This window comes from Hirundo rustica, chromosome 4 (genome assembly GCF_015227805.2).
Source record: "Hirundo rustica isolate bHirRus1 chromosome 4, bHirRus1.pri.v3, whole genome shotgun sequence".
NCBI lineage: Eukaryota > Metazoa > Chordata > Aves > Passeriformes > Hirundinidae > Hirundo > Hirundo rustica.
In genome coordinates, this window is record NC_053453.1 from 67772479 (window position 1) to 67791108 (window position 18630).

Genomic DNA, 18630 nt, shown 5'->3' on the forward strand with positions numbered 1-18630 from the left:
CTTGCAGTTTCCGCATGTTGCGTTTTGGAAAAGCTCAAAATAACAACCCAGTTTATTTTTAGAGAAAACTCAATAGCAAGATCAAGCTAGCACGACATCATCTCCACAGAAGGACAGGCATTTAAGGAGACAGACATTTTCCCTTTTATTGTTTTCTTCTTTGCTTCAGCTCCTTTCTCCCTCTCTAGCAGGTTGCAGCAAAACTCAAGTGGGTTTTTTTGCCTCGGTGTAAATACCTCAGCTTTACTCCCCTTAACTTGTAATCTTAACGGGTCTTGATTGAATGCTACTGCTGCCTGATGTTCTCCTTGGCAAGTGTCCTCACAGACTCCCGCAAGTTTCAGTGTTGTCTCCTGGCTGCATCAGCAGGAACATCAGCTGCCCAGCTGGAATGCAAATCACCTTTGAGAATCCTTTCAAATAGAACCACAATCACAGAAGCACAGGATGGGTCAAGTTGGAAGGGACCGCAGTGGGGCATCTGGTACAGTCTCCCTGCTCCAGCAGGGCCATCCCAAAGTGCAGGGCACAGGATTGTGTCCAGACAGCTCTGGAATATCCCCAGTGAGGGGAGAGTCCACACTCCCTCCAGATAATCTGTTCAGGGCTCGGTCACTGCACAGTTCCAGTCCTTCACAGGCTCCAAGCTGAGCCTACTAAATGCCAGAAATTGCTGGTCATGTTGTTCAGTGGTGGTCAGAGAAAACCCTGGACTTGTGATGTTTTAGAATCTCTACCTCTGGTGCAGATAAGCTGGGAAATGTGAGGCTCACAAGACATTTGGCAGGGAAGTCTTCAGAGACTTCCCCTAAAACAACAGGTCCCAAGATTGTGTGATTATGGCTAGAAAGATCTGTATCTCCTGACCCCCAACCCCCCGATTTAATCTCTATTTCCTACTCATTTTTCATTCATTCATATTCATTCCGTAAGTCATATTTCCATCCATTATTTTTTCAATTTGTTTCTGTTTATTTTTCCTTATCTGTTTCTTCATTTTAGCAACATTTGTTTCTTCCTTTTGATTTTTTTTTCCTTCTCCCTGTTCATTTTATCTTGAAGTTTGTCTTTTGGGGGTTTTTTCATTTGTCTTTGGGTTTGGCAGTATAATTCACTTTATGATGGTGTTTCCCCGGTATGTCTGCCCAAATGCCTCATTCTTCAGGGTCTCTTTGCTCTCTCCAGGGGTGAAAAAGGGCTGGAAATTCAGGAAAAAACTGCTACTGGCATGTGGATGGCAGTGGAGGAGAGGTCAGGCCAAACACATCACACGGGAGCTTGGTCACTTCACAGCAGGCATCTACAAGCAGATGTGGAAGAGGGAGAAGCTGAGCATCCTGCCCTCCTGGCCACAGGCAGAGGAAGCAGACTCCAGACAATGGACTAATTTCTTCCCACTGGCCCCACCACAAATCCCACTCCTTTTACTCATGGTTTCCCAGGTTTATAGAAAGAAAAACAATCTGATTTTTGCAGTAGCATTCCAGTGCAACAAACAACTGAGTGGAGATTTAAATCGCATTTCAATTCACTGCAAAAATGGGCACTCCATGTGGCTTTTCACCAGCTCAATTCGATTCCCACAAAATGTTTTGATCGTGAAATTTACCACTTTTTAGGGCTTAGCTCTCCTTGACTCTCACGGGATTACATGCCAGAATTTGCCTATCCAGAGGGAAGGCAGTAACATTTTAGAGGCAAGTTTGTTCTGTTACTGCAGCCTTCACTTTATATGACTGCTAACACCATCTATCCAGATCAGAGACTTTAGAATCACATCCCATCAAGGAAACACCACCATGGAGTGAGTGATACAACCGAATTCATTAAAGGAATAAAAGCAAGGCAAGTAAATTTAGGTCAAGGTGAGTTTATTGTCCATACAGCATACCTAATCCCGCCAAAACACTTTTCTTAGAACCATCTTTAAACTAGTCAAAACAATAGGTTATTAATAAAAATGACAACACTGAACAAAGACCTTTTAAAAGGCAATCAAGACTACACCGTATCAGAGTCTTATCCATCAAAACCAACCTCATGTACTTTCTAAATACTTTTGTTTACACTGATGTCTACTACCACACTTTCTAGCATCCCCTGACCACATAAACATCCACACCTTTTAAAGAGCACATTTGTGAGAGAATAACGTTGACTTGATATGGCATCACACTCAATAAAGCAAAAAAAAAAAAAAAAAAAAAAACCAAAAAAAAACCAACCGAAAAAAACCAAAACCCAAAAAAGTTTGAGAACAGAAACTGTGCAACCGAGAGTGATTTCTGAGGTACATGAGAACATGGTAATAAACATAGTGGAAAAAATCCAGTGGCTAGGTGGTTTGCTGAGTAATTAGGAGCTGTCCAATTACTCAAGCATAAATCATCAATATTGACATGGAATGAATCGTTATTTTTCTCTTCCACAAGCATGTTGAAAATACAAATAAATACCTTATGAGGTGCTTCTACACTACAGTAACAGGAAGGAGGAGGAGATCATCAAAGTACCATCAATAGGAAGCTCAGAAACACTTTTAGCAACTGGCCCAATCCTTTGGCATTTGGGAAGGCAGAATCAGCAACACATTTTCTATTATTTTTTTAATCAATCAGTTGGGAGGTTTATGATTTCTGCAATTCAGGGGGGAAAATCTCACACCTCATTTGCAGTAACAACACACTTCCTTTAACATCTGTTGAAAGAGACTACTAGGCAGTCATTTTATTCAGAAATAAAAAGTGAAAAGCGCTCAAGTTGTAGGGTTTGCAGCCTTCAAACATACAGTACACTGTAACCAGAGGGTTGGCACTTGCTGGGCACGTCACTGCAGCTGAGGACACTCCTCGCCCTGGTGGGGACACACACAGACCCAGCAGGACCCCACGGAGAACTGGGAATGCGGAATGGTGCTGCCCCTTCGGGCACAGCGTGACCTCAACCTGCTGTAGCGTAGCTAACCACGGAGGTGGCCCTCAGCCCCTGCAGAGGGGTGACACTGTGGGATCAGCCCTGTGTTCCACAGCAGGGATCATCCCTGTGATCCCACGGCCGCTGTGGGAGCGGCACGAGCGGGAGGCTGGACGAAGAGCAGGGGCAGGCAGCCGAAACACAGGTCCTGCCCACGCCTGGCCTGCGGCACAGAGCAAACCCAGCCAACGTGATGGACGCGGTGCCAGCACTCAGAGAGGTCACCCCACCATCAGGACCCTCTGGCACAGCTCCCCATGAAGCCACGGGGCAGGGCTGCCAAGGAATGATCTGACCTGACCTGACCTGACCTGATCTGATCCGCGTGTGGCTCCGCAGTCTTGCTTCAACAACATCAGCTACTTTTTTCCTCCAGGACAGAGACCTGCCGCGGAATTCTGGGTGCTCCCAATGAAGAACGTCGAGGCGGGAGGTGAGGCCAAGGCTGTGCCCAGCAGCAGCTTTGGGGAGGACAGACCTGCTCACCAGCGGAGAGTCAATGCATTTTTTCCACTATGAAAAGAATACCAGAGACCAAAAAGGAGCCAGTGCCCCGCCTCGGCTGCTTGCAACCTCTCCCCGGCGGGCCCGGGGCAACCAAACTGTCACTGTGTGAGGTATTGTGAAAATGGGAACCATTTCCTGTCCAGCAAACCTGAGGTAAGTATACCATCTTTGCAGGATGTGATCAGGAAGGAAGGAAGATTAAAAAAAAAAAAAAAAAAGAAAAAGGAAGAAGAAAGAAGGAAAAAATAAAATTAAAAAAAAAAAAAAAATCATGAACACGCTATTAGGGAAAAAAAAAACACCTGTACAGGGCATTTCCAGTAAATCAAAGAACTCATCATATCTCCACTTAACCATCTACTTCAGGATTTGAAATTTAAGCAGTAAAATAATATATTATAAAAATGTTTATAAAATAGCAGCACACTCAGTGAAACAATACAGCTAAGTACTGTTAATGTGAATAAGAATGAAACAAATCATAGCTTCTTAGCAGCGCAAAAAAAAAAAAAACCAAAACAAAACCCAAAAACCCTCCCTCAAATCAAAAAAAATAACAAAACCTTAGAATCTTACTCCATTTTCTACCCTTATCTAGCCAAACAGGCTGAGTCCATACATATAATATTCTTTGAAGTAGCATGTTCTTTCTGGATTTTTGTGTTAAAAATGCAAACTTAAACATTTCAACCAACAGCTTCATACTGGATATCTGCAAACTGTTAATACAATCGTGAAAAAAAAAAAAAAAAAAGCCCAAATGAAGAAACACCACTGAAACAAAAAAAACCAAAAACAAAACAAAAAAACCCAAATAAAGAAACAAACAAAAAAACCCAACAACCCAAAACAAAAAAAAAACCACCGAAGTTGCTCCAACTCCTTTGCCATCTAAATGCCTCTTCATTACAGGTGGAGCAAGAAAATAAATTCAAGTACGCTGAATACACCTTTGTAATAAAACTCCAAGTCACGCACCTCGATGTTTACCACCATGGCTGTTGCACCAGCAGTTTTCTTTCCTTGTCCATAGATAAACGCACAGGTGGTATTAAGATCCTTCTGTGACACTGAACAATACAGATGGTCAGACTTTTTTCCGGAATGTCATGACAGGAATGTCATCTGAAGCGGGTGTTGGTATTTCCAGCAACACCGCAGCTAAGCGAGTACACCAGATACTGGAAAATATTGACTATAAAAAGCTATACAAAGCCTTGCTTTTGTGATTTCTTTCTCTTTTTTCCTTTTCTTTTTCTTTTTTCTCTCTTTTTTTTTGGTTTTTTTTTTTTTTTTGTTTTTTTGTTTTTTTTGTTCTGTTTTTCTTTTCTCGGCAAAATTGTCATAAACCATCTCATTTAATCCCTTAGGAAGAATTTTTCAAAGTGCTTTTCGAATGAAATGGTTTACAAAAACGCTCACTGTGGATCAATACAGTTACTGAAATGCTGAAAAAGTGTGCGGGAGGGAGTGGGGGAGGGAGAAAGAAAGACGAGGGAGCAAACCAAACCTCATCTTCCTTAACGCAGTGAGGGGCTATTACAAGGGAAGATGGACAGAGCATCATTTAAATGTCTTTGTGGCCAAGCTAAGGAGCTGCCAGACGTTAACAGGGACGTGAAGCATTAGCACTGTAAAGCAATATAATTCCTGGATGATCCACTGCATCCTGCAATCCAAAGGTTGGAGGCGGTCTGCCCAGCCAACAAGTCGGGATTAATGCGTGCATTCCCCCCACTGACCACGAACGCTTGGGAACTTTGGCTCGGCCCACGGCTGGGCAAACGGAATTGCTCTCATGCCAAAGATGCTGCCGTTGTTTAGAATGAACCATTTCAGAAGGAAAAGTAGATAAAAAGTCAAGAGGGTCAGAGGGGGAGTTGGGGGGGGGAAAAAAAAAATCAACTAAAAAAAAAAGCCCAAAAGACACCTGCTCTTCTGGCTGGTAAAATAAAGCATCTTCTTTCTTAGGTAGCAGCTACCACAGACAGCAAGAGTAAACAAAACTAACATACAGAGATCCAACAAACACTTCTGACTAATAACAGAGGTGACAGATCAGCAAATCTCTTCTGCATTCAAAATGGTTCAATTGCTTCAGGGATCTTTTCCCACTTTGCCCTAAACCCCTTATTCTATTGCTTTGCAATCTAGTCAAGCCATAAAATCGCACACACAATTCCTTTCTTAAATCTAAAAAAGGGGTGTATGCACTAATTCATAATACACAGACAAGTATACTCTACTTTGTTCCCACAAACGCAGGCTTACAATGATCTAGCTACTTTGTATGCTTTTATAAGCATTTAATATCACTGATACATAATCAAATAGCAATTACCAAATATATCGTGGGATTCCCTTCTGTAGAACATCACGGGCACCAAATGCTTTTTTTTTTTTTTCATTATTCAGTTTTTGTACTTTTTTTTGTTGTTTTTCTTTATAGCGAAAAGAGCTTTAAATATGTTCTATGTGGGAGCGGATTAAAAAAAAAAAAATTCACTCTAAAAATAATAACAAAAATAAAGGGTCTGGGGGAGCAAGCGTGACTTTGTGTGCCGATGTCCTCACAGGTTGATGTCTCTCACATCTGTGGGAGTGCTGGCCTGGTCCAGTTCATCCACTGTCTTGGAGGGATTGCTCTGCTGCTGCTGCTGCCGGACTTGCTGCAGGCTGTTCACAAGCACAGCCTCGATCTGTTCCTGACAAGCTTTAAGGCAGTCCTAGAGAAAAGAAAGCAAATTTACCCATTAGTAAAGATAAAAGTGGTTATTTTTTCCTTACTGAGCTAGCAGAAGTTGGAAGAGCATCAGTCAGGTGTTTCCAAGAAGCGCCTGCTCTGACACAAATCAACCTTGAGTTCTGAGAGGTAATCACTGTGTACAAACTCCCCGCGTTAAACGCTGTTCACGCTGTATTGATTAGGCTCTAAATCTTAATATTTCACTGGTCTTTGATCAACAGGTTGCCCAGAGAAGCTGTGGCTGCCCCATCCCTGGCAGTGTCCAAGGCCAGGCTGGATGGGCTCTGAGCAAGCTGGGAGAGTGGAAGGTGTCCCTGCCCATGGCAGGGGGTGGCACTGGATGGGCTTTGATGTCCTTTCCAATTCAAGCCATTCCATGACTCTGTCATTATGTGATTGATGTGGTCTTCTTGAGCAAGAACCTAAGTATTACAGAGAAATAATTTTTCATGCTCCTCGGCAGGGTTAAGCCACCTAAGTGGGTCTACAAAAAGGAGTCGGAATTTTATCCTGAAACAACCTCCGTGTGCTATACCAAGATCACGCAGGCAGATGCACTTCATACAAAGCAAACTGATGGGAAATTAGAGAAGTTTTGAGGTCTCTCAACAAGCATGGTGCTCCGGGGCTGAGTTTTATCTGTCACACATTTGGGTCCCCCAGGCAGAGGCAAAAACGTCAGTTTATCTGTAAAAATTCACACAAGCCCCAAACGTGCAGTTGCATTACTGAACTGTGGAATCACTTAGGTTGGAAAAGACCTCTGAGATCATCAAGTCCAACCTTTAAGCAAACACCACAGACAACCAGAGCACTGAGTGCCACGTCCCATCATTTTCTGAACATACAAACAGTTCCCAGAGACCACTGCATTACAAACTACCGAACGCTCAGAGAAACAGCAGGGTACAGTACAGCACTGTAAATATGGGAGCCTGTCCATCAGGAGTCTCACAATGAAGTAGAAATGCAGAAATAGATGCAAAGGATTCACCACACTGAAACCAGACACAGCGATGAAGACGACCATTAAAATACTTACAGGATGTTCCACACTCTTGATAATATACTAGAAGACCAAATAATGTGGTTATTTAACCAGGAAAAAAAAAAAAAAAAAAAAAAAAGTGAGAGAAAACCTTGACAAATCCTGAGTTATAAGAGAAACTTAAAACCCCAGCTGTGACTGTATGAACACAATGCCAACCACGTTCAGTGTGGTGGCACTGGGACTATCAATCCAGTACTGTGCAGGGGGACAAGAAATGGTATTTTCTAAAGGCAGCCCTTCTGGAAAAGGCACTGTAAACTCCCTGCAGCCTCAACCTGCCTAAGAGCTGGGTCCCTCCAGGAGTCTTCAGGGAATAGAGCAACGCAGGGTTTGGTAGGAGGATTTTCACAGCACAGTGCTTTAACCAGAGCCCCCACAGCATCTGGCAGGGATGGTGAGACTGAGCATCACCATTCCCACTGTCAGGCAGGGGAGCTGAAGAACAGAGCAGGACACTGACCTCCACAGGCACCTGTGAACCCACTCTGGGATGTGACTGCAACACTGAGCAGCTGGGCCCTGACCAACACAGCCCTTTTTCTACACAGTACCTGGTTACTGGGCAGAGTTTGAAATATTCATGCCTGGGGGATGGATTTGCCATCCCAGCCTGACTGGGAAAAATACATCCGATGAGGAGGATCTGTTCCGCTGGTGACGCTGACATTTGTGATGGGCGCAGTTAGCTCTGGTAGGGGATGAACACCCATCTTCCTTGGCTACCAGCCAGCAGCTGCTGGTTGCAAAATCCTGTCCTCAGATAAAGAAACCCCTCCATTATCAGCTAGGGAGAGCTTTAGGTCCATTGTAAGCATTCACCTGTGTGTAAGAGGGCAATGACAACAAATCACTGTGCGGGTCAAGGCATTTTTAAGTGTGGGGGCACCAGTTTGGACACTCTTGTAACAGGCGACACTCATAATGTGCTTTTTTTGGGAATAAGAACCTCTTCTTTTAAAGCACAGTTTCAAAGTACTGGGTCCTGAAAACAAGCCAGTTTTTTTTTTTGGTTTTTTTTTAAGCAGCTTCAGTCTGAAAAACTTAATGAGGCAATTTCCTTGCAGGCAGGCTTGGGGGAAGGAAGGGTGGTGACAGGCAGAACATGAGGCTCGAGCATCTGCAGTCAGCTTTGTCTGTTCCTAAACACCCTGATGTATGGTCATTTACACCATCACTGTACAAACTTGTGATGGGGCAGCGTGATGATTTGTTTCAGGGATGAAGAGGCTGAAATCTCCAGGTAACCCTATAGAGAAATGAGTCATTTCTGGTGTCTTCCATTTCGTACATGAAATCTAGAAAGTGGCCTCGACTGGAATTGTCACGTGAATTTTAATTCATATGGGAATCCACAGGCCACCGTGTATTATTTCTCTGGTCTACAATTAGATTTTGAACTTAAAACCACTGAATTCTTTAAAACAAAGATACCTACAGTAAAAATGACCAGCACACTGCATCCATCATGAAATAGTTTTCCAAAAAGGTGTTGCTATTTGCATACTAAAGCTCCTTGGATGCTAAATCTCTCAGGTGAAAGGAAAACCCCCCTAATTTAGACTATCCTATTAGCCCAGCTGCCACAGTGCGATAAGGTAAGTGGCTTTATGGTATAGATGAGGGCATCACTGGAACTTTCTGTCAATCCAAAGTTAAAGGACACAATACAAAAAACTACTAAAAACCCATCAGGACAAACAGCCTGTCCTTCCCATGACACAGTATTTTTAACCCCTCCAAGTTTCATGGGGATTTGCTGCATGTGTACATATTTTACTGGTGGACTTGCATTTTGCAAGCTCTAGATGGCTCTGACAACAGAGAATTGAGTTTTAAGAACATATCAAAGAAAAAAACCCACAAATTGCATTATTTTCAACAAATCTTCCTTGAAAGAACACTATAATGCACTGCAGCATGACCCCAGATTTTGTAATACAAGGACTAGGCCATTCCTTCAGAATACTGCAGGGTTTGCCTTTTTTGTTTTTATAAAGAACTTTTTTAAGTGTGTATCACATGGATCAACTTCCCCATTCTTCTATATGGTCTAGTAGTTTTAATGATTAAAATAGTTCTGGTACTTTCCATTCCATAGTTTTATTTTTACTTCAGCATGTACAGAACTAAAAGGCAATTAACTTTGGGGTTTCTTTTTCTTTTTTTTTTTTTTTTTTTCATTCTGAAACTCTTTCATCCCTAGGTGATTTTACTAGCACACTTGAAATGCATTTGAAGGAAAAGAAAAGCTTTCCTGTGTCTGATGAGGGGCAGCCTCGTGGCCATGGTGGAAATGCTGGCAGTGAAAATAACTGGAAGGAGGAATCAGCAGCTCTATGGCATGAGCTACTTGATACAAGTCAATTATCACTGAAGATTTCAATTTCCATTATGACAATCTTGAAAGAAAGCACCAGCCCTAGGGAAGATCCTGCAGGATTTTACACATCATTCACTTTCTTGAACTTTTCAACACTTCTGTGGTATACACATGTCCTATACTGGCCCCCAGCTTCCAGTTTTAAACTGGCATTTATGGTTCATGGGCAAGCTATGAGGGAAGGCTCCAACTCAACTCAACTCAACTCAACTCAACTCAACTCAACTCAGCTCAACTCAGCTCAACTCAGCTCAACTCAGCTCAACTCAACTCAACTCAGCTCAACTCAACTCAACTCAGCTCAACTCAGCTCAACTCAGTTCAACTCAACTCAACTCAGCTCAACTCAGCTCAACTCAGCTCAACTCAGCTCAACTCAACTCACCTCAACTCAGCTCAACTCAGCTCAACTCAGCTCAACTCAGCTCAACTCAACTCAACTCAGCTCAACTCAGCTCAACTCAGCTCAACTCAGTTCAACTCAACTCAACTCAGCTCAACTCACCTCAACTCAGCTCAGCTCAACTCAGCTCAACTCAGCTCAACTCAACTCACCTCAACTCAACTCAGTTCAACTCAGCTCAACTCAACTCAGCTCAACTCAGCTCAACTCAGCTCAACTCAACTCAGCTCAACTCACCTCAACTCAACTCAGCTCAACTCAACTCAACTCAACTCAGCTCAACTCAGCTCAACTCAGCTCAACTCAACTCACCTCAACTCAACTCAGTTCAACTCAGCTCAACTCACCTCAACTCAACTCAGTTCAACTCAGCTCAACTCAACTCAGCTCAACTCAGCTCAACTCAGCTCAACTCAACTCAACTCAGCTCAACTCAACTCAGCTCAACTCAGCTCAACTCAACTCAACTCAACTCAGCTCAACTCAACTCAGCTCAACTCAGCTCAACTCAGCTCAACTCAACTCAACCAACAGGCTCTTGCTTTCCACTGCCCAAAATCCCAAAGCTGGGAATGTTAAAAAAGCCTTCTGTGTTAAAGGGTGGTTAATTTTCCACATATTTATTAATTCCTTCACAAATAAGTGTTAAGGCTCCCAGTCTCTTCCTCTTTCTTAAAACTAATTGCAAAAGGGAAATCAGAAAAGGGCTGGTTTTAAGTGCAGGATCTGGTTTGATAAATGCAAAGGATGCTGGAGATACCCAAAATAACAGCACTGTTCACTGGTCATGTATGCATTGCTTGGATAACCTAAGAAAGCAGCAATCAGACATGCATTAAAGAGTTGGGATTTACATAAATTCCAGTGTGGAACATGTCATCTGTACTCCTACACACAAAAGCCGGCTGGATTCCTCCACTGGTTCACATTTAAGCCCCAATTCAGACCTCTCCAAAGCACATGCTTCATTGTTGACATAAACAGGGATTCCTTCCCAAAGTGGGGCCTTTGTGTGCTGAACACTGGCCTTTACCTCACTGACCTTCTCCAAAGCAAGGGCCTGGAAAGCTGCTGTGGGAATATCTTATCCATTTACTGTATTTACAGTGATCTCACATCTAATGGATGCAGTTAAAAAAACAGAAATATTTTCCCTCCTGAATGTATGTTTTTGCTACTGTAACAAAGAGCATCAATCACAGATAAGTGTCTGTGTCTCTTTTTCCATCTGGAAGTATAGAAAATAGTACATTGCTGTTCCAAAGGACAATTCACGGGGACTGACAACGATGTCTCACTCAAAAAAACAAAACCAAAAAAAAAGGCAAAAAACTCATGCCAGAGCTTCTCCACTTACTTATTGCAATAATGCAATAAATAAAGCGACTAACATTAAAAATCTGAAATACAGGGCATTTTTCTCTGCAATTTTTTCATCTTTCCAGCAGTTTCAACAGTGTCCTCTCTAAATTCAGTTCCACTGTTTGCTTCACCACTCAGTTTCCTGGTTTCCTGTTGCCGCTGTGGGTATTTCTCACTGCAAACAGGAGAGAACAGTGTTTTCAGAACTGGGAAAAGAGAGAGTAAAGCCAACACACCAGCAGGGCAATGCAGGGGCAGATGCCACGATACTCCTTGCTCAGTGTGACTTGGGATTTCTGGTAATCTCTACCAGCTCACACCCTGAAGACGTGAAAAGGTGTTACGGTGACAAGGTGTGGGATTTATGCAGTTGTAACAAACACCCTGAGCGTTTAGCGGAAAAAGGGATTTTTCAAGAGGCTGGGAGGGCCTGCCTGCGTTCCACAGAGCTGCAGGAGCTGAGCAGGAATCCCCTGCCCCACGGGAGCCGCTCCGGGGGCTGCGGAGCCGTTCCTCGGGGGCCCGGCTCCCTCGGCGCGCCGGCCGCGGCCGCGCCTGTCAATGGAGCCGACGGAACTCCGCCATGAGCCCGCGGTGTCACTGCATCACCCCATTGTTGCTACACACGCACAGCACTCACTGGGGAACAAAAAGCTGAATGAAACGGAGCAGCTGCCAACTCAGGCAAAGACAACTTAGGAAACTATCTCATTCTTCCTTTCTCTGGGAGGCTATTTCGCCCGTTGTTTCCTTGCATACAAAATGCGGTCTGCAACAAATAAGGCAGGATAAGATACAGTGAGTCCTGTTTCTTGCTTCCAAAACCACAGGCCCTAGACACTACAAAGGAGGGGATAAATGGTGTATGTGCTGTAAGGACAACGTTCAAACGCGATCCATTCAAGATAGATTTCCGTGATTTTTTTTACTGCAGCTCTGAATTCTCGAGCGTGAGTGGTTCTTCACTTCCGTTTCTGTGCAGAAATCTGCAGATCTTTATGAAGGGATGTCTCTGTTCTTGGGAATTAAAAAAAAAAAAAAAAAAAAAATCCCAGCACTGACATATGTGGCACATATAAGTGGAGATATTTTAAATGCCATTTATTATGGATCCAGTCTTCAAAACAGCCCCACTCCGCATTTTTAAGGGCTCACAGCCAACTGTTTCGACAAGCCTTTAAAAAATGCTCGGTTCCTTGCTTTTTTCCTACTTCAGGCCCTTAAATATGCTTTAGATTTTCCAAACCACTCAATATACACCAGTTACCATCTGGGAATAGACTTTTAGAGATGACTTCCGCCCACATACAGGCATTGGCTCTACCTGAAAACCTCTCCCTGGCTGCTGATGCTGAGGAGACCAACTCTGTGTGTCATCCAGATGCAACCTGGATGGCTGCTCTTCCAGGAGGTGAAGGAATAGGTTTACCCAAGAAAGGTCTCAAGCTAAGCAGAATATTGCTTGCAAGGTCTTAAAATGTGCCCTACCCATTCAGCTATCCTTCCTCACATCCCGTAATTGTGCACAGCAGGGATGCTCGTATCCTCCTCCAAAGCATCTGGCTCCACCAGGGACAGGATACTGCTCACACTGGAGTGCTGGTCTGGGATGCTATGGGAATTCCTGACTTCCTGAGTTGTTTGTTTTTCCTTTGCAATGACCCACCAAGAGATGCACAGGGAGCTCTGCGGCTTCCTGCCAGTAGGTCTGTTAACTCTTCGCTCGCCAGCCTCTCCTCTTCAAGCCACCACAAAGGAAATGTTCCCATCCCTGGCAGGAGAACAGACTGGAACATGCAATACCCATCCTGCAGAGCTGTGTGAAGTTAGAATCAGAGGCACAGAATGGTTTGGGTTCAAAAAGACCTTAAAGGAAATCTTGTTCCACACCCCCCTGCCATGGGCAGGGACACCTTGCTCTAGACCTGGCTTTGAACACTTCCAAGGATGGGGCAGACAGTTTCTCTGGGAAACCTGCGCCAGGGCTTCACCACCCTCTCTAATTCTAATTCTAATTCCTAATTTCTTCCTAACATCCAATCTAAACTTACTCCCTTCCAGTCTGAAGCCATTCCTCCTTGTCCTGTTACTACACTTTGTAATGAGAAGTCCCTCTCCAGCTTTCCTGCAGCCCATTCACAGATGCTGGAAGGTGCTCTGAGGTCTCCACACAACTTCCTCTTTTCCAAGCTGAACAGCACCACCTCTCCCATCCTGTCTCCACAGGGGAGCTGCTCCAGTTCCCTTTATCAATTCCATGGCCTGCTCCGAACTTGCTCCAACAGTTCCTTACGTTAGGGTCACCAGGACTGTACGCAGTATTCCAAGTGGAGCCTCACAAGAACAGAGTAGAGGGGGAGAATCCTCTCCCTCAGTTGTGTGGGATTAGCCCTTGGTGGCTCTCAGGGACAGTAACAGACAGAGAAGGCAGTTCAGGTGCACAGTGCAGAGCTACTTGCACTGCCCTTCAGGCTGCTGAGCTTCTCCAAGAGCAGCTCCCTGCCGTCTATTTCGGTCGGTGGAAGGAGCAATGAATCCAGGGTTTGCCTGGCCCTGTTGTCACACTTTCTCCAGCCTGTGATTCAACCTTCACCAAACAGCCCAGGGCAAATACCTACCAGAAATAATCAGCTATCTCTAAAATGACAGTGGAAGGATGCCTTGGACAACCCCATCTCAAGTCTGGGGCACTGCTCTGGATTCATACAAGAACAGCCAACACCAACACGTTTTTGAAAGAAATTTGTGCTGGTTGCCTGCTTACCCAACAGCTGGGCTCTAAACTGCATGTTGTTTATTAATAACGTATTTTTAGTCTAATTCTTAATGAAAGATCCATTAAAAAGATTCAGTTTCGTTGTAAAAGCCAAACTCCACTTTCAGTTACACTAATCTGAAATAACACCATTGATTTCTGCCTCCTGGTTAATGCTGCTATTTCCCAGCAAATAGACTGCACCCTTAAATTATCATTATAAAACAGTGAAAGTTCAGAAAAGCTCACTGTACTTAAGTTGCATCAGGGTTTCATTACCATTCTTTCTTTTCATCTGCTTGCAGCTTTGAAGCTGAGATTTTTCATGCTTCACCTCAGACAGTGACATTTTTTGAAAAGCCGGTGGGAAAGTCCTATCATCTGTTTCCATGCTAAGCAATCACAGACTCCCAAAACAAAAATGAAGCAGAAGCCCTGGCACCCTCTGGCTGGGAAGAACTCTTCCCCAGCTGCCTGATGGTTCCTGTGGGCTCCTATGAGGCACAGGGGGCCAGAAGGTTTTCCCCTGCAGAACTGTTAATTTCTGTGACTTCCCCACTTTTCTCCCGCATTGATGGTCCTAAAGCCCAGGAACTCTCATTTCTCCCTCTTCCCTAAGCAGCCCCTGGAAAACAAAATCATTCACACAGTGACAAGGAATTAATTTTGCCACTGCAGGAACAGCTCTCAGGCATCAGAAACTCGGAAGTGAGAGAACTGAAGCTCTTCATTCAACTTTAATTAAGCCCCAGTGTAGAATGTATTACAATAGTCTTTACTCTTTATTAAAACAGCCTTGGGCCAACTCTTACACAATCCAGACAGTACATTTTTTCCAACAATACATTTTACACATGAGGCTGGTATTACTACCTATTGCTAAGCCTGTCCCCTGCTCCCCTGCTGGGGATGAAAGTTTGCAGTCCTGGGCCCTTTTCTATTTTTCCAATGCAAAACTCACAGAGAAAATACCTGGCAAAACACTTCTCCCAAACTGAAACAGCAGGCTAATGAAAAATACAGTATTTTGCCTAAGCTCAAAAATTTTGGCAACCTATGGTTAGGCTGAGGCTTCAAAGCTTGCAGGGAGTTAAGGCTACCTCTGCCTCAACAATGAAAACACCTTGAAAAAAGTAGCAGAACCTCTAATTTCTGCAAAGGCTTCTATTTTTTAGCAATTAAATTATGCAGAAGCTCCTTTTGTCTCAAGTTTGTTCTGATTTGGGGGATGAATGAGACTCTCCTCTATAGTCTGTGCTGCTGTGGGCTGAGACCAGGAGCAAAGAGAAGGAAGCTGGTCTCTACCCAATGCTGACAGACTCTTGGAGAGGAGATGTGAACATTAAAATGCTAGGAGTTCTTTGTTATTTGGGAAGAGCATTATTTTTTTCTTCTGAAGGAGTGTAGGCTCAGTCAGATCTGGCAAGATTTTCACCAGGATGGCAAAAAGCACGCATTTGACAACAAAAACCCTTCTAAATTTAAAAGGTGTGAAGGCATTTTCATTGCAAAATGAAAACCCCATGTTCTGCCCACTTAAGAACTACTGAGACGTTCTTGCAGGTATTTTCTTTCAGAGTTAAACAATCTGGACAGAAAAGATCAGCACAGTAGATGAAGGTTTTCCAAACTGCAAAATTCAGCAAAGGGCCTTAATGGCCTTACACCCGATTTCCTCAGGCACACAAGGTGTCCCTCCTCTCAGAGGGACCAAGGGGCAGCACAGGGATGGAGCAGCTCTGCTGGGAGGAAAGGCTGAGGGAATTGGGATGGTTCAGCCTGGAGAGGAGAAGGCTTTGGGGTGACCTCACTGTGCCCTTGCAGTGCCTGAAGGGAGCCCACAGGAAAGATGGAGAGAGACTCTTGGCAAGGGCCTGGAGTGACAGGACAAGGGGCAATGACTTCACACTGACAGAGAGCAGGTTTAGATGGGATATGAGGAAGAAATTGTTCCCTGTGAGGGTGCTGAGGCCCTGGCACAGGTTCTCCAGGGAAGCTGTGGCTGCCCCATCCCTGGAAATGTCCAAGGCCAGGCTGGATGGGCTCTGAGCACCCTGGTATGATAGTGGAAGGTGTCCCTGCCTGTGGCAGGGGAGTTGGAATGAGATGGTCTCTAAGGTCCCTTCCAGCCCCGGGCATTCTGTGATTCTATGGTTTAGACTTCATGCACTCTCAATTGGAAATATTTTTTTTCTGTGCAAATCCAATTCGAAATAAAATAAATGGGAAACCCCATAACTGCATTAGGAAATCAGGATCAATTTGATTGTAAGAAAAAAAAAAAAGAAACATCAAAATTCTCCCGCTTTTAAGTAAACTGAACTAGTGACTCCTTTTTAACCAAATCACAAACCCGAATCTTCATTTAACAATGCTATCACAGATTTAATAATGCCTGTATTTACTCTCTGAATTAAAACCAATAAATTACCACACATTAAGGACAGCTTGACAGTTATGCCTGTCTCACATCCTGCCTCAAAATTAGCTCATTATTCACTTCCTCCAAGCCAAGGATTTTTAGGTGATACCTGAAAGAGGGCCAGAAGAGCAGTTTCAAAGGTTGCAAGCACAGGACCAACCACAGCACAACACCTCCTGGTTTGCTCTGCGCTCGAGGGAATGCTGCCTGCTCAACCCATCACCCAGGGCTCCTGAGGAGGCTCAGCCTGCTGCACCACCAGCTTGGGCGAGCAAAGCAGGCTCTCCCCACCGCCTTGGAGACTCAAACCAAAGCACTGGCTCCACACCTGCAACTCACTCCCTGCAGAAGCACCCTCTCCTTCGCTCCACCCAGCCTTCAGGATCAGGCCCAGCTCTCCACTATGGCCTGGGAAGTGAAAGGAGAAGAGGAATGTGGGACACTCACCACATCTGTGTTCGTGATCTTGGCCAGGAGGTCCGTGAGGCTGTCTCCATCATCGAGCTGAAGGCCACAGATGGCTGCTCCCACACTTCCAGTTGCTATCATTGATGGTGGGTACATGGCAAAGTTAAAATCTGCAAGAACAGATCTGGGAATTAGTCCAAGCCCCGACCAGAAAAGCTGCAAAACATCAGAGGCAAGCAACATAAAAAAAACCACACCCAAGAATAAAACCCGGGGAAGTAGAAGAAAGGGAAAAGTGCCACTCTTTTTGGTCCCATGGAGCTCATTAGTCACACTGCTCATCACAAGCAGTCAAAGGAGGGGGAACAGACCTGCAAATTAAAATGGAAATGCGGTTCAGTCTTTTATTCTCACTGATGCATAAAGTAAACCTGGACAATTTTTAATAGTCTTTCCGTAGTTTTAAAGAAAAGGAAAGAGAAGAAGGAGGCTTTCTGTAATTTATGTCAGAAATTTGGGTCTTGGTCACATTAGACCTCTCTGTATAACCAGAAAACTAACTGGAATAAGCTATCACAAAGGACCAAAGTGAGATTTTCAGTCACGTCAATTTTTAAAGAGTTAATTAATTCGAGCATTTAAAGAACTGTCCGGGGAAAGAGATTTTAATTAACGGTTCATCTTTACTACCTTAGCAATTAGAAAGTGAGAACACTTACAGCCCATAGCTATGAAATCAAAGAACAAAGATCACATTTGTTATTACTACTACTTCTTAATAAACAAGCTAAAAATACACTTCAGAACTTCCTCTCACACATCTGTCATATCAGAAGAGAAATTAAAATAAAATCCTGTGATCTTTATGCTATAATTTTATGGTTTATGGTGCTGCCACCGACACTGGTTTATCAGCACTAGTTTATCTTGCTAAATACCAGATCTCCCACATCTTGATATATTCCTAAAATGAAACTTGATTTGCAAGTTCTTTGGTTCAACAATAATTCATTAACAAACGTTTCTCTACCAATTTTCAGTATTAGCAAACCTTTCTCTACCCGTTTTCAGCTGGGGGAACTGGAGTAGAAGGAAGAGTAAACCAAAGTAATACACAATAAGAAATAAATTACAAGCAAGACATTCCATCAATAGAAACAGATTACAGAAAACTGCCCAGCTGCAGATCCCAAATCCCCTCTGTTCACAGATTCTGTAACCCTGCTGCTGTCTGTGTAACCACTCAGGTTTTAGGCACTTGGAGAGCTGTTCTCAGCCTCCCAAACTCAGAGCTGGCACAGACTTCAATAGCTGTGGAGACAGCATGTTCTTCTCCAGGCTGGAATATATCCCTGGGACTGAAGCAGTCCAGTAAGAATGGCACTTGGGACATAACATTCACCCAGATGGACCAGAACGGGGGTGTTACAAGTAGGGAGACAAAAGGGGGAGTTGAAACCCTGACATGGATTTCTCTGTCTCACAAAGCCAGCTGGAGGCTCCCACCTGCAAAGCCAACACTGCACACTGCTTCCTAGCAGACATCACACTCTGAAAGACACTTTTGAAGGGCAAATTCCCACTGGCTGAAGTAAGGAATATGGACTGACATTATTATAAAAA

At 43.9% G+C, this 18630-nt stretch overlaps 1 protein-coding gene across 2 annotated transcripts in view; it reads right to left on the reverse strand.

Annotated features, from left to right (window-relative positions):
• Nucleotides 1-4797: 4797 nt before the first annotated feature.
• The window catches only part of CCND2 (cyclin D2), a 28775-nt gene continuing 14942 nt past the window's right edge, over nucleotides 4798-18630 (reverse strand). For both annotated transcript variants that reach the window (XM_040063097.1, XM_040063098.2), the window contains 2 exons: nucleotides 17047-17177; nucleotides 4798-6206 (listed from right to left, as the gene is read on the reverse strand). In XM_040063097.1, the coding sequence (XP_039919031.1) occupies nucleotides 6051-6206; nucleotides 17047-17177 (287 nt within the window). In that variant the 3' untranslated portion in view covers nucleotides 4798-6050. The remainder of the gene's footprint in view (nucleotides 6207-17046; nucleotides 17178-18630) is intronic.